The sequence below is a fragment of the Lycium barbarum genome, chromosome 7 (assembly GCF_019175385.1).
Source record: "Lycium barbarum isolate Lr01 chromosome 7, ASM1917538v2, whole genome shotgun sequence".
In the NCBI taxonomy this organism is placed as follows: Eukaryota; Viridiplantae; Streptophyta; class Magnoliopsida; order Solanales; family Solanaceae; genus Lycium; species Lycium barbarum.
This window is the reverse complement of record NC_083343.1, coordinates 119561049-119584792: the sequence shown is the minus strand read 5'-3', so window position 1 is coordinate 119584792 and position 23744 is coordinate 119561049. Positions and strand designations below refer to the sequence as shown.

The window sequence follows — 23744 nt, the reverse complement described above, 5'->3', positions numbered from 1 at the left end:
ATGATGTATCATCCTCCAGCTGCCAATGCTGTTAAGTACACAACCGTAGATATGATGTTTGATCAGCTTGTGCAATTTGACATCAATAGATACTACCAAGACCCGGTTAATTACCACTGGTATGTTGGCGGCAGTGATGATGCATTTTTGCTGAGTAATATTGTGTATGGGAAAAGAGAAAAATGTAGTATATCGTGGGAGAATGTCGATAGGGTATTAATTCCTATTCGCCCAGGATCTGATGATCCTAAAGCAATTTCTCACTATGTACTTGTTGTTTTCATGATTGATGAGCGTAAATTGGTAGTTTATAACTCACTCAATCATAATGATGATCGTTTGGTTCGCATTCTCGAGGCCTACTGTGGTATGATCCCTAAGTTGTTGGAGGTCAATGATTTTCAATTATTCAGGCCATCATACAATAACTTCAGTAATCTGACATATACCTGGGCTGCCTGTCCAAAGCAAGGATCGTACGTTTCATTCTTATCTTTTTTAGCTTTTTCCATTGTTTTTTGTTGATTTTTATTTTTGTTTATTGTTTTTGGTTTTCTGTTGTTCTAAAACATCTCTCTTTTATGACTTTCAGAGATTATAATAGTGGTCGTATTTTGATCAAGTTTGCTGATATACTGATTAGTGGTGAAAATCTTGCTGATTGGGATGGTTCTGGTTTGATGGACTACATGAAAGAGTGGTCAATCAATTTGGTTTGTCATGGGAAAGATAAGCTGAAAAAGGGTTATGACACGCCACCAGATACAGCTGGAAGTGATTATCATGAGCATAACGATATGGAGTGTGATTATGAGATGAAAAAGAGAGCAAGATCTGTGAAGAAAGCAAAAAAATAGTTTGTTTTAGTTATTTTTGCACCATGTAATTATTTTTTTTCATGCGCCCTTTGTGTTTTTTGTAAATGTTATAAGATTGTATAGTTTGTTTGTGTTATAAATTTCAACTTTAAGCCCCTTTGTAATTTGATAGTGTTCATTTTTAATCTCAACTTCTCTGTTCATAAAAGCTGTTATTTTGTTGAAAATCCAAGTTATGCCCTTTCCATCACAACTTCATGGTGGTTGTGTAATAGAATTTTGCCGGGGTCGGCATAGTTTCTCATTTTGTAAATAGAAGTTCTGCCCATTACGGCATAATTTAAGTTCAGAAAAGTTGCCAAAACCAGCAACAAAGACAAACCTTTTGAAGTTATTGACCAGCCAAAATGCATTTATTGGGGATTATTTGTGACGTAATGCTGTTATTTTGTTGAAAACCAAAGTTATGCCCTTTGCATCACAACTTTATGGTGGTTATGTAATAGGAGTTTGTCGGGGACAACATACTTTGGCATTTTATGAATAGAAGTTCCGCCCTTTCCGGCAGAAATTAAGTTTGTATAGTTTGTTTGTGTTATAAATTTCAACTTTAAGCCCCTTTGTAATTTGATGGAGTTCATTTTTAATCTCAACTTCTCTGTTCATAAAAGCTGTTATTTTGTTGAAAATCCAAGTTATGCCCTTTCCATCACAACTTCATGGTGGTTGTGTAATAGAATTTTGCCGGGGTCGGCATAGTTTCTCATTTTGTAAATAGAAGTTCTGCCCATTACGGCATAATTTAAGTTCAGAAAAGTTGTCAAAACCAGCAACAAAGACAAACCCTTTGAAGTTATTGACCAGCCAAAATGCATTTATTGGGGATTATTTGTGACGTAATGCTGTTATTTTGTTGAAAACCAAAGTTATGCCCTTTGCATCACAACTTTATGGTGGTTATGTAATAGGAGTTTGTCGGGGACGGCATACTTTGTCATTTTATGAATAGAAGTTCCGCCCTTTCCGGCAGAAATTAAGTTTGTATAGTTTGTTTGTGTTATAAATTTCAACTTTAAGCCCCTTTGTAATTTGATGGAGTTCATTTTTAATCTCAACTTCTCTGTTCATAAAAGCTGTTATTTTGTTGAAAATCAAAGTTATGCCCTTTCCATCACAACTTCATGGTGGTTGTGTAATAGAATTTGCCGGGGTCGGCATAGTTTCTCATTTTGTAAATAGAAGTTCTGCCCATTACGGCATAATTTAAGTTCAGAAAAGTTGTCAAAACCAGCAACAAAGACAAACCCTTTGAAGTTATTGACCAGCCAAAATGCATTTATTGGGGATTATTTGTGACGTAATGCTGTTATTTTGTTGAAAACCAAAGTTATGCCCTTTGCATCACAACTTTATGGTGGTTATGAAATAGGAGTTTGTCGGGGTCGGCATACTTTGTCATTTTATGAATAGAAGTTCCGCCCTTTCCGGCAGAAATTAAGTTCAGAGAACTTGCCACAACCAGCAACAAAGACAAAACCTTTTAACTTTTTTGACTAGTCAGAATGCATTTTATTGGGATTAGTTGAGACGCCAACTATTTGGGCAGTCAAACGCATTTATTAACTTTAATTAAATGTATTTTGACTATACTTATGATTTTACACTATAAATTAGATCATTTTTACATTCACTCACATTTTATCTCTTTCTTATACAACTTTTGCCGCATAACAATGGATGTGAATTTTGAGAAAGGTTAAGCAGGTCCTATGTCCTTAACGATGACTTTGTATGTGTAAATGTTATCAAGAAACTTTTTTGTTTTCATCTGGGTTTTTATTCCATTCATCCTTATTTTTAGTAATAATTTTGTGTGTTTATTTCGTTGCAGATCCTTCCAAATGACATCTCAGACAGTCTTCCGAACTCTGAATGTGAAGCCTATGTGTTTTATGGTCGGCATTACTACAAGATGACTTACAAAGTTGGTGCATATCAGCGCCTTTGCCAGGGGTGGAAAGACTTTGTTGATTCCAATGGGCTGCAGGAAGGAGATACTCTATGCTTTAGGCTTGTTGAGTGCAATGTTGGCATAGGGATTATTGTTAAGAAGAAGGAGGAGATTGTAGTTATAGACTAGATCTGCTCATAATTTTTGTTTTAGTATGAATGAATTTTTATTTTTAGTCTATGTTTGTTGTTTTTTTTTTTTTTGTTGCTCTCCAAAATTTGTATGAATGAAATTTTACTATGAATGAATGAAATATTTTACTTAATGTTAATTGTGTTGTGCTGAATGTTTTTTCCAATTTTTCAGCATTTTAAAATATTTTATAAACAACAAAGCACATAAGTATGCCCCTACCAGCATACTTATTTATTTTGTAAGAGGAAGACATGCCAGTTCCGGCATAAATGTAAAACTTGAAAACAACAGAGAGAAGGAATATTGTTATGTCCCAAGGCATACATTTATTAAACTTACCAGGATGTAGTCTTTGAGATACCAATTTTGTTTTGTCATTTTCCCCGGCAAAAACTGTTATACCTGTCAGAGGAGGCATAAATTATAAAACTGGATAATTAAAGTTGATGATTTTTTTTTCTTTTTCCTCAATGTTTTATGGTAGAGAATTGTAGATTTCATGTAGGGACATTTATCTGTTGCTATTAGATAGTCTTTTATTATCAGCAACAAGAAGATAACAACTTAATAAAAGAAAATAATAAAAGAAAGAATGGACAGAAGAATAAATGAGTGATAAGATGCTTGAAGTCTCAGTCTTAGTAATACCAAAGTTTTGCCATTTTCTTTCAGGCAGAGTGTGCATTATGCGTCAAGAATCATAAGATAAATTCATATAAACCATGTATAAGAGTGTGATGTTAGGATGACAATTTCCTCTTCTTGTATCTTCTTGAATATGGATTGAGAGCTGGACTGTGGTTACAGGTTGCCCTAGTGTGTCCAAAGAACTTGCATCTACCACATCTGTATGTGTACTTTGTTGATTCTCTTCTTGGGCGATATCTTTTTGTTTGTTTTCTTCCAGGTCTTATTTTAACATCAGGCGACGCTATTTTAATATCCATAATGTTTTGTGGAATAATCCATGAGTCTTGATTTCCAACTGATAGTATTTCACCTTTGTATGTCTCTTGGCATGCTTGTTTCTTGAACCAGTCCGCACAGTATGTAGATTTTGGCAAACTTCTTTTGTCTATAACTGTCATGGCATGTGTGCATGGTAACTCGTCAGTTTGGAACTCCAAGCACTCACAAGTCATATTCTTCAGGTCTACATTGTATTTATATCCTTCATCTTTCACAACAAATTTGACGGGAGTTATGTTTTCTACCTGTGGAAATTGACAATATAAATGAGTGATATTTTTGTGGCAATTTTCAGAAAATAGGGTCATAGTTGTTCCTTTGTCCAGCATAACTTTTGTGTTTGGTTAATTTTAAACTATACATTTCTCATAAAACTGAGATTGAAGTGTGTGTTGGTAAAATCTACTTACTTTCATTGTGAGCATAAAAACAGTGTCATAGTTATGCCCTCACCGGCATAATTCCATGCTAGTTAAAATAAGAGTCTGCCCCTTCCGGCAGAACAAAGTATAAAAATAGGGTGATAGTTTTTCCTTTATCCAGCATAACTTTTGTGTTTGGTTAAAATTAAACTATGCATTGCTCACCAAACTAATATTGAAGTGTGTGTTGGTAAAATGTACTTACTTTCATTGTGAAGCCTCTACTTATCTTTTCAAGCAGAATCTTTCAGCCCAACATGTCAGGTCATGGGATGGTCCTGTTACGTCCAATTTTCTCTGGTAAAACCCATTTTGCAGCTTGTTCTGGATGTAATCAATACATGCCATTATTGGCAACTCCCTTGCTTTCCTCAATACAGAATTCATTGTCTCGACATTGTTTGTTGTGAGCATGTTGTAACGCCTGTTGGTGTGGAATGAACGTGCCCATCTTTTCGGTGGTTCTTCTTCTATGTATTCTGCAGGTTTTGGGTCGATTTGTTGTATCTGTGACATATAGGTACGAAACTCTGCCTGTTTGTAAGTAGTTGCTGCATTGTAGAACAGTGATAGGATCGCTTCGGATGAGAAATATTTCTGCAAGTTCTTCTCCATGTGGTAGATGCATATTCCATGCTGGGTATCTGGATACAGTTCTTTGATTGCAGTTGCAATTGACGAGTGGCGATCGGAAAGAATTGATAGGTCTTTGCGCGTGCCAAACATTTTTTTCACGTGTCTGAAGAACCACCTGTAGGATTCATTATTCTCAGAGTCTGCAATACCAAATGCGAGAGGAAATATGCTGTTGTTTCAATCTTTTGCTACTGCTATCATGAGCACACCGCAGTATTTTGATTTCAAGAAGGTTGCATCCACCATCATTACTGGTCTGCAGTGTTTCCAACCCTCAATTGATGCTCCATACGCGAAAAAAGCATATTTAAATTTATTGTCAGCGGTCCATTTGATGTTAGCAACTGTTCCAGGATTTCTTAATTTCATCATGTGAAGATATTGCAGTAGAAGTGTGTAGTTATTTTCTAGGCTTCCTCTTATGACATTATAAGCGTGTTGGAGGGAACGCCATGCTTTATGGTAACCAATGTGCAAGCCATATCTGCTTCTCATTTCTTCAATGACAAATTTGGGTGTTATCTCTTGTAGTGTATGGCGTACTAGGTTTGTAATGCATTCCGCTATGACTTTTGAAGTTGCATTCCTCATGTCAGAGGTGATGAAATTTATTGAACAACTATGTCTCTTTTCAAAGTTAACTACTTTGAAAAGCTCTGATCCTCTGAACCTTGAACTGTGGAAACACCAAATACAGGTTGGATCAACACATCTGATGTAATACCGTTGCGTGCATGACTTTTCTACCTTGTACTGTTGATGACGAGTAATTGCAATGTTATTCATGCACTTTTTCACGGTATCTTTGTCTTTGAATAAAATGCCAACTTCTATTTGATCAATCGATGCACTAGGTGTAAAAATTTGTGTATCATTTTGTATCCTCTTCCTTTTTAGTGTCTTTGTTTTGTTGCATGGCTGTGTTTGTGTCTCTTCAACTGTCATACTCGGAGTAAGCGATACAACATTCATTGAAGTTGGATGCTGAGAAAGGTCATTGTTTACAACTTGCTCAATGTTTGGCGGTTGCCATTGTAGCTGCTGAGGTGTCTGGTTAGGAGTTACTATCTCGCTCTGCTCAAGTGGAATCCCAAGGTTATGTTCAATAGGACTGTGTTGTTCGTCATCCAATCCAACTTCAGACATGTCTTCTTCATAAGCAATGCAGAGTTGTCTGTCAATTTCCTCTATGGTTTGTCCTTCTGTCATTAGGATAGATTCATTATGATGTTCTTGTAATGGGTTGTTCTCCGCATCAGCTGAATTGAACTCTAATATGAAACGGGAATTCCTGAAGTTGTCATTGTTGTTGAGCAGGTACAAGCAAGTGTGAAGATCAATGTCGTTTGTTACACGCATCCCTTTGGATGTTTTCTCACTGGTGTCAAACCATATGTTGGCCTCTTTTTGCTGAGTATCTTGTGTATGCCCCGCAAATATCTGTTGAGTGAATTGTTGAAAATCTACACCATCATTGACAAGTATTAGCTTGGTTTCATGATTAACATAATTGTAGGCGGCGTCCCATTTGCCGTTGAAGGCTACGTAGATGCATCTTGGTGTCATTTTTTTTGTTAAACTTCCTGCATAAAGAGAGATTCACTTGAGAAAAAACCAAAATGAAATGTATTTAAGTTGTTAGTTTTGAAAATTTAAGTTCTGCCCTTCCCAGCAGGCTTTGTATGTAAAGTCATGAAGTATGCCTGAAACGGCATACTTTACCATTTTGTAAACAGAAGTTCTGCCGCTACCAGCATTCTTCAAAAATGGAGTAACTGTTTCTGCAACAGTTATTCCAATGAAATTGCAACAGTTATTTTCATGAAACTGAAAAACCTCCTCTGTCTTTATCCAATTTAAATCAAATCCATGCAACAGTTATTCCAATTTAAAATGGACTAATTTATACTTCTATATAAACCAACACAACTTTTGGAAGAAGGAAAAAAAACACTTTACTTCTGAAAACCAAATATAATCACATACAAAATGAACCAAAATCAACATATTGTACATGTTAATGGTGGCCACGGGCAAGCACATGAACATGTCCATCCTCATAACTAAATCCATCCTAATATTGCAAATTTGCAAATTACTCATGAAATTGCTGATATCAAAAGAGACATGGATTTTCTGAGGGCTCTTTACGGTGCTCTAAGTAGAGAAAATGATGATCTGCGAAGAGAATTACGATTTGTAAGGCAGAGGTTATTCCAGCGCACTAGCCAAGTTGACGATGGGGCAATTTGGAATGGGTACACGTGAAATTAGAACTAATGATGGTAGTTTGGTACTTATGAAGTTAGGATTTTATGTTTTGTGGATATATATATATATATATATATATATATATATATATATATATATATATATATATATATTTAAATGTATGTTAATGAAGTGTAAGTTTCTTTAGGTTTGTAGAATTTTACTTTAATGGCTTCTAAACAGAAGTATTGCCTTCTACGGCATACTTGTTCAGAAGTTTGTTCAGAACTTTGCCAGTAACGGCATACTCTACTACTTTGTAAATTGTACTTTTGCCTTCTCCGGCATACTTCTTATGAAATTGGTTCAGAACATTGCCGTTAACGGCATACTCTACTCTTTTGTAAATTGAACTTTTGCCTCCTCCGACATAAGCACTTTTTGTTTTGCTGATGATAATGCAGTAACTGTTTTTGGTTAAAAAAAATTTTAAAAAAAAATGAAAACCTCCTCTACCTTCATCCAATTTAAACCAAATGCCTGCAACAATTATTCCAATTAGAGGATTGACGCAACTGCATTAATTTATACTTCTACATAAACCAGAACTTTTGCCTTCTCCGGCATACTTGTTATGAAATTGGTTCAGAACATTGCCGTTAACGGCATACTCTACTCTTTTGTAAATTGAACTTTTGTCTCCTCCGGCATAATCACTTTTTGTTTTGCTAATGATAATGCAGTAACTGTTTTTGGTTAAAAAAAATGAAAAACTCCTCTACCTTCATCCAATTTAAATCAAATTCCTACAACAGTTGTTCCAATTAAAGGATTGACGCAACTGGACTAATTTATACTTCTATATAAACCAGAACTTTTGCCTTCTCCGGCATACTTTGTTATGAAATTGGTTCAGAACATTGCCGTTAACGGCATACTCTACTCTTTTGTACATTGAACTTTTGCCTCCTCCGGCATACTTGTTCTAAATTTGCACACAGGTTACCTTAATTCAAGTTTAAATCGATAAGCATTTCCTGATTTAAATTGAATTTACTATAATTACAATTTCAAGTAAATAAGCATTGTATAATAATTTAATTAAGGTATAAAGTAATTAAAATCAGAACAAAGCATTAAATCCAATCGATTCTATTTTGCTGATTAATTTTATCATGCATAATGTTCAATCTGAGCTGTATGTCATTTGTTTCTTAATAATCAGGTCGTAGAAGATGATCTTTTTCAAATATTAACAATCTAAACTCAATAAAATCGTTAAATTGAGTTGAATTAAGATTTGTACCTTTTACTGATGTTGTAGCAGCAAAATCAATGGAGAAATCTGGCTTGAAACAACGATTTGAATAATTGAGAAATCTGGCTTGGGAAAGAAGTTGGGCTGGGTTAACGATGGATTTGAGAATAACGATTTTTGTTGTGTTTTATATGTAACGGTTAGGGGTAGTAATGTCTTTTTACTATGTTAGTTTTGCTCGGAAGGGAAATAATTAAAGACCACCATTTTGAGGGGCAAAATCTAAAGACCAGCCCAAAAGAAGGGCATTCGCGCCAATTGCCCCCTTTTTTTTTCTTTTTTTTTGCGTCTTTTGGGGTGGTCTTTAATTTTTGCCCCTCAATATGCTGGTCTTTAAGTTTTGTGCTTCGCTTGTAAAAGTGGCCGAAAATATCTGAGATTCTGGATTCGAACCCCCGCTCAAAAAACAAAATTGCAAGGTAAGGCTTTGCAAAAAGTGTTGTCTTATGTAGCAGACTTTGCCATAAAACATAACTAAAAGTGTGTTTCATAAGGCAGAACTTCTCCTTGAAGCATAGAGTTTACCTTATAAGTCAAACTTTTAGTTATGTTTTAAGGAAAAGTTCTGTCTTATGGGCAGACTTTTAGTTATACCTTAAGGAAAAGTCCGCCCCATAAGGCAGAATTTTCCTTAAGGCATAGACTTTGCCTTATAAGCAAACTTTTCGTTATGCCTTAAGGAAAAGTTCTGCCTTATTGGGGTAGACTTTTAGTTATGTCTTAAGGCAAAGTCTGCCCCATAAGGCAGAACTTTTCCTTAAGGCATAACTAAAAGTTTGCTTATAAGGCAAAGTTATGCCCTCTCCGGCAAACTTATAGTTATGCCTTAAGGCAAAGTCTGTCGCATAAGGCAAAATTTTTTGCAAAGCCTTGTCTTGCGATTTTATTTTTATTTTTTTCGAACTCAGAACCTCGAGATATTTTAGGCGAAGGGCAAAAATTAAAGACCACCCCGACGAAGGGCAATCGTGCAAATTGCCCAAAGAATATTCCCATCCCACGACTTCTTTTGCCGCCTATCCATTCAAGTCATAAGATATTGAAATCTCCCTTCTAAAATGTTGACAAATTATAGAGACGTAACTAATAATTGGACCACGGAAATTTACAGTGGACGGACGTACACAAATAATACAATGACACAAATAGCTAAAGGATAAAAATGTGACAGAACTCAAAAGCGCGAAGACGGTTTTATCTATACAAAATACAGTTTTAATTGAAGCAGATTCAGATTTCAAAATTTATGGATTCCTACTATAGAGTGGGTTAGAGTCCACATTGGTCGAGCAATGAACTGGTGATTTGCTTATATAAACTTGGGCAATTCTCCCCTTATGAGCTAACTTTTAGTATTGAGTTAGGCCGAGGTGCTATATCTTTACCTGGTATCAGTGTCATATCTTTACATGGTCTCTTTAATATGGGCTTGAGGTTAGATCCAAGATCTATTTCTTTACATGGTATCAGAGTCAGGTCCATCATTTAAGAGTGGGTTAGAGTCCCACATTAGTTGGGGAATGGACTGGTGGTTTGCTTATATGAACTTGGGCGATCATATCTCATGGCTAGCTTTTAGAGTTGAGTTTAGGCCTAAGTATGTATTGGCACTGAATTCACGTGAAAGTTGAAACCGTAATCGATCTTATAGATCTGCCCTTGAGTTTTAATTAATTTACATGTGACAATATATATATTATTTGGACTTATGCTCCACCAGCAGGCAAGACAATAGCTGGTACCGGAGGAAGTTGAACTCTCTCAAAGCAGGCATGGTTGATTAGTATCACAAAGCAGCCATACTATTTGATAGCTAGTGGGAAATACTCAGAATCTAGTAGCTATATTACAATGTTGGGAGGTGTACAAAGACTAAATGAGACAGACTTGATATGGAATTCTATACTTCTTCCAAATTCCAAGGCAAAAATTGTATACAAAGCTCTTTTACTTAGAACGAACAGGTAGTGCATGTCACTTTACATAATATAGCATAATATTATCTACTGTGCCAGGAAAAGAAGAAAATCAAACAAATCAGATGAAGATAGATTTAGAGCTAACAAAATATATCTACTCCCACACCCTAAGTAAGATCTGGGCCGTAGGAGGAAGCAATACAACAAATTCTTCACCATTTTTGACACATTATTGTACTTCAATTAGGAGTAAAGTCTATAGATTGCAAAAGATCACAATCAAAAAGAAATTAGCACACAGTAAATTTTAAGTGTCTAATGACGCGTTTGCGTACCTCTACTCTTTAGTAGTTTTAAAACCCTCCAGTAAATTTAAAAGTTTTACAGGCACGGACCAAATTAAAAGAACTTCATTTCCAAAGCTTCGTTGTCCATGTAGAATTTCCTCAACCAAAGTGACAACAGCTTGATCACAAGAATGCAATTAGATCAACTTTAAAGTGGGAATATCTCCAATCTCGCTAGGAATCTCCTTCAACTTAATGTTACGCCTTAGAACTAGATACTCCAGGCTCGGAAGACTATCACTGGGTGAGCGCCAATGTGCCAAGTCCCGATTGTCAATATCTAGCAACTTGAGTTTCTTGAAACCCCCTTCATCTAGATCCCAATTGCTTCCTACAACAGACGAACCACTCAGATTGAGCTCCTCAAGGTTGGGCAAGCTACCAAAAATTGCTACGTCCTTCCATTCTAGAGGTGTCAGTGATATTTCAAAACTCTTGAGGTTTGTTGGTAACACATCAGTGATATTTCAAAACTCTTGAGGTTTGTTGGTAACACGTCCCACAGTGGATCAGGCTGCCATTGGCGATATCCCAGACCGTAACTATGTGTAACAGAAACTGATAGCTTCTGGAGATCAGCTAGGTAGATTAGACTATCCATAAGATTAGACCATCCATGGGGATTCATTTCTAGATAGATATTAATATCCAATTCCTTTACGTTCGGGACAGCCATAAAAAATTCTTTCCAGTAGGAATTCCATATTGTGAGCCACTCGATCTTTTCTAGACTCAACATATAGTGTCCCTTTGGGGAGCGGGCACAGGAGCAAGCATTCCCCCCGGAGAAAAATATCTCAAACTTGACATCTTCCAAATCTCCTCTGGCCAGGATGTTTTGCTAAGTGGGTGAAAAATCAACGTCTGTAGATTCCAAAGATTAGATATGGACGCTGGAATGTCACTACCCGTGCAAAAAGAAAGATATCTTAAGTGCACTAATTCTGTTATCTCAATGGGAAAACGTAGAAATTGAATCACTTTTAAATCCAATACCCTTAGCAATTGAAAACGAGAATCCACTATTCTGTAGCATTCAGAGTCGGGTGAAAAAGTACCCGGTCGATTAAGGAACAAGATGGCACGAACTGAATCCAAACTGCATTTCTCCAGGCCAAGATTTTGGTTTCGCACAGCATCTTCTGTTAGAATTTTATTAATTCTAATATGTGGCCCAATTAATGTAAAGCCCATAACTAATATTTAATGAAGAATAAATCTCGTCCGTTCGGTCAGTTACTTGATGGACATACCGGATTAAGTCTGAACCCCTATAAATTGGTCCTCCCTCCACCCATTAGGATTACCACTTCTTCTATATACTATTCCATCATTAATGACTGTAGTAACGTAAGGCTAGGGCAAGGAGGTAGAAACCAATTTTTAAAAACAACACTTCCGCAGTAATGAACCGATAATCTTCGTCAAAAGAGTTTCATACATTTTAATTTTGTTTCTGTTACGATGTTTTCTTATAAAATCGGAACTTCACATAATTTCGTAGCTTAATCGGTGCGTGTGGAGTCTTCTGTTTATTAACAAAGCATCAGTAATGGATAGCAATTTTATTGGGAAAAGCGATCAATACCTCTCTGGTTTCATGTGAAATAAACTAGCTTCGTTTTCTCACTATGGCATATATATGTAAATTCATTGGGTCTGTTCACCACCTCGGTATCTATTTTTGGTCTTCAAAAGAGAATAATGTTTAAAGATGCCATCATATTGAAAGTTGGTTTAATCCCACTAAATTTTTTACCATTAAATTTAGCTTCATCAATTCCAGTTCATAATTAGTAGTGAAGACCGACTTTAGGTTCTTCCAGAATGAATAATTAATTTTCTTGGGCCATAAAGTAACTTTGTTGTGAGCTATTTAAAGTATTTGGGTCATTAAGTTATTGATAAAGCTATTAATGTAGATTTTATGTATGTGTTTAAAGCATATAGTTTGTTAGTCAACAAAGTGGTCAAACTAGAATGTCTAATATTTACACATATATTATATTCATGTTAACATTATGCATGTACTAATGATCATATAGTTTGTTAGTCACCAAAGTGACCAAGCTAGAATGTTGAAAATATTCACATGCATAGAAAGTTATGATATTTATTTTATGTGTGCATTTATGTTAATATAGTTTGTTAGTCACCAAAGTGGCCGAATTAGTATGTTTAAAAAAAATATGCATACATAAAAAAATAAAAAATAAAAAAAATCACTTATCCATTAAACTAACGAAATGCCAATTACTGAAAATAAATGGATAAATGGATTTTCACTATTGCTAGAACTTAAGGATTTACTCAAAGGTGAATCAATTATTCTATGAGTAGTGAACATAATGAGGTCAATTAATATTATTTAATCAAATATATATCGTATATCCAAAGATGTCGTATATGTTTGATTGAAAATATTTAATTGCTTGTTAAAGCTGAAAATGGCATTTAAATTATGATAGTATGTCGTAGTATCACCCAAAGGAGAATTATGATATACTTTTATTGTTTTACTGAATCCACATTATTTTCTAATTTTTGAGCATATGTATATCTATTTTGCAGCTATTCCCCTTCATTCACTTGCTTCATCTATTAATGTGTTCAACAGATTGAACTTCTCTGAACGGCATGAACAAGTCCAGTTCCACTTAGGTGTGATGGATCTTGACTTGGCTCTGCTGAAAGAAAAACCCACTGCTATTACTGATACAAGCAGTGAGGATGAGAAGTCTTTCCATAAAGCATGCGAACACTCTAACAGATTGAGCCTTATGTTTATGCGAATGACTATTGCCAACAACATTAAGAGTACTATTCCACAGACAGAAAGTGTCAGGGAATACCTGAAGTTTGTGGAAGAACGTTTTCGTTCTGCTGATAAGTCTCTCGCTGGTACATTAATGGCTGAACTCACAACCATAAATTTTTATGGGTCGCGTAGTATGCAAAATCATATCATCGAGATGACTAACATTGCAGCAAGACTCCGAACCTTGGGGATCAAAGTGGATGACTCCTTCTTGATTCAGTTTATTCTGAACTCATTGCCTTCTGAGTATGGACCATTCCAAATTAACTATAACACCATTAAGGATAAGTGGGATGTTAGTGAATTGTCCAGTATGCTTACTCAGGAGGAATCAAGACTTAAGAAACAAGGAGGTTCTATTAACCTCATGGGTCAAAGAGGTGGTAAAGGACTTAAAGTGAAGGCCAATAAGTTCAAGAAGAAGAAAGCACCTGCTAAAGTTCAACAGGATACTCATAAGGAACTCAAGGCATGTGTGTCGTTTATGTAGAAAGGAAGGACACTATCAGAAAGATTGCCCGAAACGTAAAGCTTGGTTCGAAAAAAAAAAGGTACTTTTTGTCACACCCCAATCCTGATAGGGCATGATGGGCACCCGACCCTTACTTAGAGTCGAGCGAACCCACTGGTTCTCGTTATACTCATAATCTCACTGGACTTTCAGGTCATGAATTGAAATGCATAATGGAAGCTTTTCAGAAAAAATATTCTTTTCGTCTTTCTTAAACCAAGTAAAACTGTAATCATATGAACCTGTAAAGTAATGCATAATGACACATCGACTTGAACAGCCGCTTACAAGGCTGACATACTGTATACATGACTCTGTCTGCAAAGTCTCTAACATATATCAATATACCGTAACATAGATACTCTGACTCGGCAACACTCCGGAAAGAAATGGAGCTCGCCAATCCAGCTGGAACATCTTCTAGCAATATACTCTACTCATCTGTATACACCTGCGTGGCATGAAACGCAGCTCCCACAAGAAGGGGCGTCAGTACGAATAATGTACTGACTATGTAAGGCATGAGTAACAACATAATATAGATATGAAAAGTAACAATGGAGTAAGAGAGATAACCTGTACATCTGAATGCCTCGTGGGGCGAATGTCATGCATTCTTAGCCTTTTTGAAAAAAAACATTTCAATACATATACATAATACCATGCCCGTCCATTAAGGCGCGGTTTTATATATATAATATCATGCCCGGCCATTAAGGCTCGGTGTTATCATCATTAGCCTGCGTCCAGGCCTCCCGCGTCCGGGGCAATATCATAACATGCCCACTGCAGTGGTGTGCACATCTACGTGCCATGCCCGACCGACTATAGCGCGGCACGGTGTGAGAAAATACATACATATATATAAAGCATGCATGAGAGCCAAGTAAAAGCTATAAGTACATCGGAGTGACGTAAGGTCGGTAACCTCCGATTATATTATGGAATAATCATTGTCGCTTTGTCTCACCTTGATGGAACAATTATTATAAGGTGAGACCAACAACAATGAATAAAATTAAGAAAGGTCAAAAGATAGCTCAATATTCTCATATCTTCATTGAAATCATAAACTTGGAACCTTTGAACATAAAATCGTTCTCATCATAGTCATCATAATAATATAAAGCTCATGTACATGGAAATCTCTGTGAATACAAATTATCTCATAATAACATGAAATTTGTATGCCTTGGAGCTTGGATAAATAAATCCCTCATAATCATCATCATGGTTATCATAAAAGAAATTATTCATCTTTGCCATCATAAAATTTTAAGAGTCATGAATCTCTAACATTCTTGGAAATGAAGATTTTCATGGAATTCATGCATAGTTTGGTAAGAAAAGAATTATATGCCTTTAGAAGCTCAATAACATCATAAGGATCACGAAATTCGTGGACTTCTAGCATTTGTGAAACCAATGATATTATGGGTATGACACAAAGGTTTATAACGAAAGGATCATGCCTTTAGAAAGAAAGGGACTAGCCTTAACATACCTGGAAGATAATTTCTTGACTTCCAACTTACTTCCTGCCTTGCGATTCACTTAAGATCATCGCTAGCCTCGTAATCTACATATAGAACCATTCATACTATTGTTAGGATCATCGTCGTACGCTCGTCTCGAAACTTTAATTAAAATCCCTTTTAGATTCTGTCGAAATTCGGGCAGCATTTCCCCTGTTTATATGCCTCGCCTGAAATTCCAATTCAATAACCAACAACATCAACAACAATACCAATAGTAGTAATATCATTTCCAACATCAACCTATGCCATAAAACAGCCCACACACTGTTTTTCAAATTTCTCAACCAACCAACTTATGATACGACCATTTAATAACTTTATTTTTCGTAAGGAAGCCCAAATTAATGCCAACAACATTGATAACAACATCTTCAACATACTACAAGATAAATACATATATTTTCATCCAAAAATCCCCTTCAAATCTCATTTCATAACTCAACAACATCAACACAACAATTATAACTTTATTTTTTGTAAATATTCCTTAATCAAACTTGATAAAGAGAGAGATTTGAAGATTCATACCTTGTTTTTATGAAATTAGCAAAATCTTCAACATTTTCTTGTTCTCATGCTCCTGTAACTCCAAACGAAATTATATTCGTGACTATGCATTGCCCGGACTTCGATTGGTACTTCGTAGCTTGAAATTTCATTCAAAATCCTCAATTTTTGGTGGCATGAGAGGCCCTTTTTATGGATGAATTTTCTAGAAATTTTTGGAACATTTTGGATGAAAAAAATGGGGTTTTCCCCTTTTTATAAAAGCTGAGGCGGCGTCACTGTAGCTACAGTACTGTAGCGGCACTGTAGTAGTGTTGTTTCTGCGTCGACAAATCAGTTTGTAACGTCTATAATTCTCTACTCCGATGTCCTATCGACGAGAGGTTTATTGCATTAGAAACTAGACTCTCCGAACTTCATTTTAGGATTTTGAAACACCTTAAAACTCCATATATACTAGTAGATATGTGCCTCCAAAGTAGACTAAAAATCCTTCCAGCATTTCTCAAATTTTCGTCGAACTTATTTTCTTCAATTTGCTCGATCTCGAAATATTCCGAAACTATCCATACATGATATTTATCACTTATTATACTAATAATGGTCATGTTCTAGTGTTTCAAAATACTTTTTCCCGATTACGACTTACGAGATCGTAATTCGCCCTTTTTTCTTCGTTTTTACGTACTCCCCATGGCTTGTGCTTTTCAAAACATCATGGGACGTCTCCGACACTCCATTACTACGGTGAGGTAATTGTCATACTCATGCTCTGAAAACACGGGGTATAACACTTTTAGTGCTTTTGTATGTTTTGAATCAAATTTAGTAGAAGTTCCTAATAATACTTGATGGCTTGATTCTGGTGCAACTACTCATGTTTCCACTATGTTGCAAGGATTTCTTACGATCCAAACTACAAATCTAAATAAGGATTTCTTGTTCATGGGAAATCATATGAAAGCTCCAATTGAAGGCATAGGGACTTATCGTTTGATCTTGGAGACTGGACATCACCTTGATCAATTACAGACTCTTTATGTTCCTTCAGTTTCTAGGAATTTGATTTCTCTTTCAAGACTTGATGTTTCTGGATTTGATTTTAAGTTTGGACACAGATGTTTCAATTTATATAAGAATGCTATTTTTTATGGTTCTGGTGTTCTTATTGATGGTTTATATAAATTTAAACTCGATAATGTTTTTTCTGAATCCCTTCTTGCTATACATCAAAATGTTGGAATTAAACGTAGTTCACTGAATGAAAGTTCTGCTTACTTGTGGCACAGGAGTTTGGGTCATATATCCAAAGAAAGGTTAGAAAGATTAGTAAAGAATGAGATTCTCCCGAATCTAGATTTACTGATCTTGATATATGTTTGGATTGCATTAAGGGAAAGCAAACCAAGCATAGTAAGAAAGGTGCCACAAGAAGCACCCAGCTTCTTGAAATTATACACACTGATATTTGCGGACCCTTTGATGTTCCATCTTTTGCTCAAGAAAAGTATTTTATCACTTTTATCGATGATTTTTCACGTTATGGATATATCTACTTGCTGAAAGAAAAATCTCAAGAAACGGACGCCCTCACAGTGTACGTCAATGAGGTTGAAAGGCAATTAGATAGGAAAGTGAAAATCATTAGGTCAAATAGAGGTGGTGAATTTTATGGAAAATACAGCGAATCGGGACAATGTCTAGGTCCATTTGCAAAGTTCCTCGAGGAACATGGCATATGTGCACAGTATACTATGCCAGGAACACCTCAACAAAATGGGGTTGCAGAAAGGCGTAATCGGACACTTATGGATATGGTTAGGAGTATGATAAGTAATTCCTCATTACCCAAAACTTTATGGATGTATGCTCTTAGTACCGTTGTGTATTTATTAAACGGGATTCCTAGTAAGACAGTTTCAAAGACTCCTTTTGAACTGTAGACTGGAAGGAAACCTAGTTTAAGACACCTGCATGTTTGGGGCTACCCAACGGAGGCTAGAATTTATAATCCACATGAAAATAAATTAGATTCTCGAAGAGTAAGTGGTTACTTTATTGGTTACCTAGAGAAATCTAAGGGGTATAGGTTTTACTGTCCAAACCATAGCTCAAGAATTGTTGAAACCGGTAATGCAAGATTCATTGAAAATGGTGAAGTTAGTGGAAGTGTCGAACATCAAAATGTGGAAATAAATGAGGTAAGGGTTAATGTTCCATTTCCCATGAATGTGCCTACTTCCACACCAATATCAAATATTGTTCCTGTTGTCGAAGAACACTTTGAGAATACTGAACAACATTTGAATGAAACACTCCAGGAAAGAACTAACTCACAAATATCTGACGCAAATGAACCATAAACAGTACCGTTGAGAAAATCTCAAAGAGAAAGAAAATCGACTATTCCAGACGATTATGTGGTTTATTTACAAGAATCAGATTTTGACATTGGACTTAATAAAGATCCGGTTTCATTTTCACAAGCCATAGAAAGTACTGATTCTGACAAATGGATTGATTCCATGAAAGAAGAGTTAAAATCAATGGAATACAACAAAGTCCGGGATCTCGTTGAATTGCCAGAAAATTCTAAAAGAATCGGGTGTCGATGGGTCTTCAAGACCAAGCGCAATTCAAATGGAAATATTGAACGATATAAAGCCAGACTTGTTGCCAAGGGTTATACTCAGAAAGGAGGCATTGATTATAAAGAGACCTTTTCACCGGTCTCAAACAAAGACTCGTTAAGAATTATTATGGCTTTGGTGGCTCTTTATGATTTAGAGTTACACCAAATGGATGTGAAAACTGTCTTTCTTAATGGAGACCTCGAGGAGGAAGTTTATATGGACCAACCAGAGGGTTTCGAAATTAAAGGAAAAGGTCAAATGGTGTGTAAATTAAAGAAGTCAATATATGGACTCAAACAAGCCTCGCGACAATGGTATATAAATTTTAATGATACCATAACATCTTTTGGATTAAAGGAAAACACCGTTGATCGGTGTATATACCGAAAGATCAGTGGGAGCAAGTTCATATTCTTAGTTCTATATGTTGACGATATTTTGCTTGCTGCTAATGATTTGGGCATATTACGTGAGACGAAAGATTTTCTCTCTAAGAATTTTGAAATGAAAGATATGGGTGAGGCATCCTATGTGATAGGGATAGAAATATTCCGTGATAGATCACAAGGACTATTGGGACTGTCTCAGAAAGGCTATATCGAAAAATTCTTGAGAGATTTAACATGAACAATTGTTCAGCATGAGTTGTTCCAATTCAAAAGGGGGACAAATTTAGTCTCATACAGTGTCCAAAGAATGATGTAGAACGAAAAGAAATTGAGTCAATTCCTTACTCTTCTATTGTTGGAAGTTTGATGTATGCTCAAACTTGCACAAGACCGGATATTAGTTTTGCGGTCGGAATGCTAGGAAGCTATCAGAGTAACCCGGGAATTGATCACTGGAAAGCTGCAAAGAAATTTTTGAGGTACTTGAAAGGAACGAAGGATTACATGCTCACGTATAGGAGATCCAACAGTTCGGAAGTTATTGGATACTCGGATTCAGATCATGGTGGATGTGTTGACACTCGAAAGTCCACTTTTGGTTACTTGTTCCTATTAGCTGAAGGAGCAAAATCGCGGAAGAGTGCTAAGCAATCCGTCATTGCTACATCCACAATGGAAGCAGAATTTGTGGCATGTTTTGAAGCCACATTCATGCATTATGGCTGCAGAACTTTATTTCAGGACTTAGGGTTGTCGACACCATTACCAAGCCGCTGAAAATTTATTGTGATAATACTGCAGCAATATTCTTCTCCAAGAACGATAAGTACTCCAAAGGTGACAAACATATGGAATTAAAGTACTTTACCGTCAAGGATGAAGATTAGAAACAAAAGGTGTCACTTGAGCATATTAGAACTGATCTCATGATTGCAGATCCGTTAACGAAAGGTTTACAACTAAAGATATTTAAAGAACGTGTACATAGAATGGGTCTTGGTTGTAATTATGATTAATGTTTTTCTTTATGATGTTTGACACTCTGAGCTCAATTATGTGTTTCTGATATACTTTAATTAATTTCCTGTTTCTCATAATGGTGTACACATTATTGTTTTGAGATATTACAGGATAAGTCTCCATGAGACATTATTGTGAACCATAATGTTAAATGTTTTATAACTTATGAACCTAGTATGATAAGTTGCTAATGTTGTAGTATATGGAAGGGAGTATGTAGCACAAAATTATGTATAACCGCCATAACTCGCATTAGTGGTTTGTCATATTAAGTTATGTATGATGGACATTATAGAAGAGATTTATTTTATGCGCTACTAATGTTTTATGTCATTTAGTATTAGTGTTATGTGGTCATTGGGCCAAGTGGGAGAATGTTAGAATTTTATTAATTCTGATATGTGGCCCAATTAATGTAAAGTCCATAACTAATATTTAATGAAGAATAAATCTCGTCCATTAGATCGGTTACTTGATGGATGTTTCTCCCAAACGCACACGCAAGTATACGTGGTCGTACAAGTAATATAGACCGTTTAGTCCAGATATCGATCCCACAGAGACTTAGATTCTACTGTTAAACTAATTCAAATTCGAATGAAACTATTCAAGAGAGTGAAAATCAAGATTGTTTGAGGTACTAAACTAAAACAGAAAAGTAAACAATTTGTGATGGGTGTTTTTATGACTGGGACTACGTCGACAAAGATTGTAAGAAATTTCAGATGAGAGAAAGATCTAGGGTTATGGCTTTCGACAATCCAGTTGATCTTCAGACAATTCCACCTATTTTATTTCCTGGGTTACTAGTTAACGGGTTAATTATGTTTTATGATATTCTCTCGAACTACTCACAAGCTTGTAGATGTTACTGTAATGCCTATATCTCTATGGTCATCAGAGGTAACAAGAACGCGTTTATTTCTCCGTATTCAACTAAGTAGGGCTAAAGGGTATATCTCTATCCTCATTAGCTAAACGATTAAATCGAACAAACTCTATTTATTCTTATTACGTACGTGAATTCCCTTTCTCAAGTTCAACCCACGCACCACAGATAGTGTCTAACTATTGGCCAGATAATCAAACAATTAAAACCAAGAATAAATAAGCAACCCACAATATGGAAAATCAATAGATAATAATTGTCGTCAAATCAACTTTCAAGTCTTTCGCCACAACCCTAGAACTAGGAGATTTAGCTACTCATGATTCGATCATAGACAAAAGAAGTCATGAATAAACTAGGGTTAAAAAAGATGAAAAATAAAATAACCTAGAGAGATAAAAAGGAGAACGGTGGCTTACAAATCCTTGAATAATCCCAGAATACCGTTCTCAGCTATAAAAACGTGTATATATAGGCTAGGGTAAAAATAATAAATAAGGAATCCAAATCCTAGTCTAATCGGGAAAACATCCGCAGAGTCCATGCGGAAGGATCGCGCAATGATCTGCAGCTTCTCGCCTTCTTCACGCGATGCGGGTCGATCGCGCACCCTGATGACTGAGTTTGGTTGTTCCGCTTTCTTTACGCGATGCGGGTCGATGGCCTGAATTTCTGGAGCTTCTCGCGATCCTTCCGCGATGCGGAAGGAAAGCGAGGATCTGCAGTCGATTAACTCTCCTTTTCAGTTCGTCGTTTTCGTTCGTCGACTCTTCACCTCAGCCAATCGACATATGCTACGAATTCCAATCACTTCAAGCACATTTCCCATCATTTGTCGTCATCGTACCTATACACATAAAATATAACGACATAAGTTCAAATACGACGGTTACGTCATGAATTAAGCGATAACATTCATAAGAAGAAGTTGTAATACGACACAAAACATGATATTTGTGTCAAATATCAATGGACGTACCGGATTAAGTTCCAACCCTTATAAATTGGTCCTCCCTCCACCCATTAGGGTTACCACTTCTTCTATATATTATTCCATCATTGACGGTTGTGGTAACTTAAGGCTAGGTCAAGGAGGTAGAAACCAATTTCTAGAAACAACGCTTCCGCTTTCATGATAATGTCTTCCGCATCATGTATGTTTTCCGTATTATCTCCATGTAAGATTATTGTATTCAAGATCCTGTGTACATTAAGTTAATCCTACCTCTTCGTGCAAAATTAGTCGACGTTCAATAGCCACGCCTTCTTCTTCTGAGTAACATTTATTTATGACATGAAAAAACTTCTCCGCTTTTCCTTCTCTCAACCATAATAGTCGAACAAGGTCATGAATTTTGCGACCTGTAATTTTGCCGGTTACCCATGCTCGACTGGTAACCATAACCAAACATCTGCTAACTAGATCCTCTAAACACTCTTCAGCCACCTCTTCAACCCAAACTCTAATCAACCCATCCACATCAATTTCTGCATCTTCTCGGTAAACTCCCATATATAGAAAACAAGCTCTCAAACTACACGGCAAGTAGTTGTAACTCAGAGCCAATATTGATAAACATTGTTTAAAGGTTGAACCTATATGGGAATTCACATTATCAGAAATCTTTATCCAGTCATCATATGTCCTATTGATATTGGAAAGAAGCCCAGCAATTACCACAATGGAGAGAGGTAATCCTTGACATTGTTGCGCTATGAGCCAACCTACTTGCTCCAGTTGGGGAGGGCAGGAGTCTTCATATCCAAATACCTTTAAAGATAGTAATTTCCAACTATCTTCAAGGTTAAGGAAAGACGTGTGATGAGGACGACAACCAATATTATCAGCACAATCAGCTACTTCTAAGAGCCTAGTAGTTATCACGACGCGACTTCCATTTCCATCATCAGGAAATGATCTTTTTACTTGGTCCCACGCTTCTATACTCCATATATAATCCAAGGCTATCAAACACCGCTTGCATTTCAATATTCTATGCACTTTCTCTAATAATTCATCTTCACTCATTTTGTGGTACGTTTTCATTTCATTTGGAGAAAAGAAGCAGCTTAAAACATCTAAAAGCATTTCCTTTGCATCATATTCTTGAGAGACAGTAACCCATGAAGTAACATTAAAGCGACATGATATTGAAGGATCATTTCTTCTAGCAAGAGTTGACTTACCAATGCCGCCCATACCTAAAATTGAGACAACATTCAGCTCGCGTGTTTGCTAGAGTAAGAGTTGATCTCTTACGAGGTTGAAGTCCTCCTCTATCCCAACATCAGTATTAATTTCCTCGTTTACAACACGCCCAGATGACCGCAGAAATGAAGAAGTTATAATTTCTGGCTGGTCTTTGATATCTTTCTGGAAGTTCTCCTGGTCATTCTTCAATTTCATCACCTCTTCTTGTATGGAATCCATTACTTCTATTATCTGCTGCAACTCGTCATAAAGCTGACGACGGGCCTTGTTCAGATATCGTTTCTTTTTTCTTTTTTTTTCCCCCAACCCCACCCCATCAGGAGATCAATAGTGTTCCGACATCGTTCAATATAAGCCATGTGGATTTTTCTGAGGCACAATTCTATTGTTTGTTCTGATTCATACGCTGCATCTTGAATCTTCTTTTCCAGAATCTTCAAT

The 23744-nt window shown here is 36.2% G+C and overlaps 2 protein-coding genes across 2 annotated transcripts; one reads left to right on the top strand and one right to left on the bottom strand.

Annotated features, from left to right (window-relative positions):
* Positions 1–13032: 13032 nt before the first annotated feature.
* LOC132601830 (uncharacterized) lies at positions 13033–14094 on the top strand. The gene is made up of 2 exons (XM_060314890.1): positions 13033–13102; positions 13358–14094. Exons 1-2 carry the CDS (start codon positions 13033–13035, stop codon positions 14092–14094), a joined length of 807 nt encoding a protein of 268 aa, XP_060170873.1.
* Positions 14095–22301: 8207 nt separating this feature from the next.
* Positions 22302–23291, bottom strand: LOC132601829 (putative late blight resistance protein homolog R1A-10). Its single transcript, XM_060314889.1, has one exon. It carries the CDS (start codon positions 23289–23291, stop codon positions 22302–22304), a length of 990 nt encoding a protein of 329 aa, XP_060170872.1.
* Between the last annotated feature and the right edge of the window lie 453 nt (positions 23292–23744).

Coding starts and splice junctions, on each gene's coding strand:
- LOC132601829 (XM_060314889.1), bottom strand. CDS start 23,291: ATGGGCGGCATTGGTAAGTCAACTCTTGCTAGAAGAAATGATCCTTCA.
- LOC132601830 (XM_060314890.1), top strand. CDS start 13,033: ATGCCAATTACTGAAAATAAATGGATAAATGGATTTTCACTATTGCTA. Junction 13,103..13,357: donor ACTTAAGGATTTACTCAAAG/GTGAATCAATTA, acceptor TCTATTTTGCAG/CTATTCCCCTTCATTCACTT.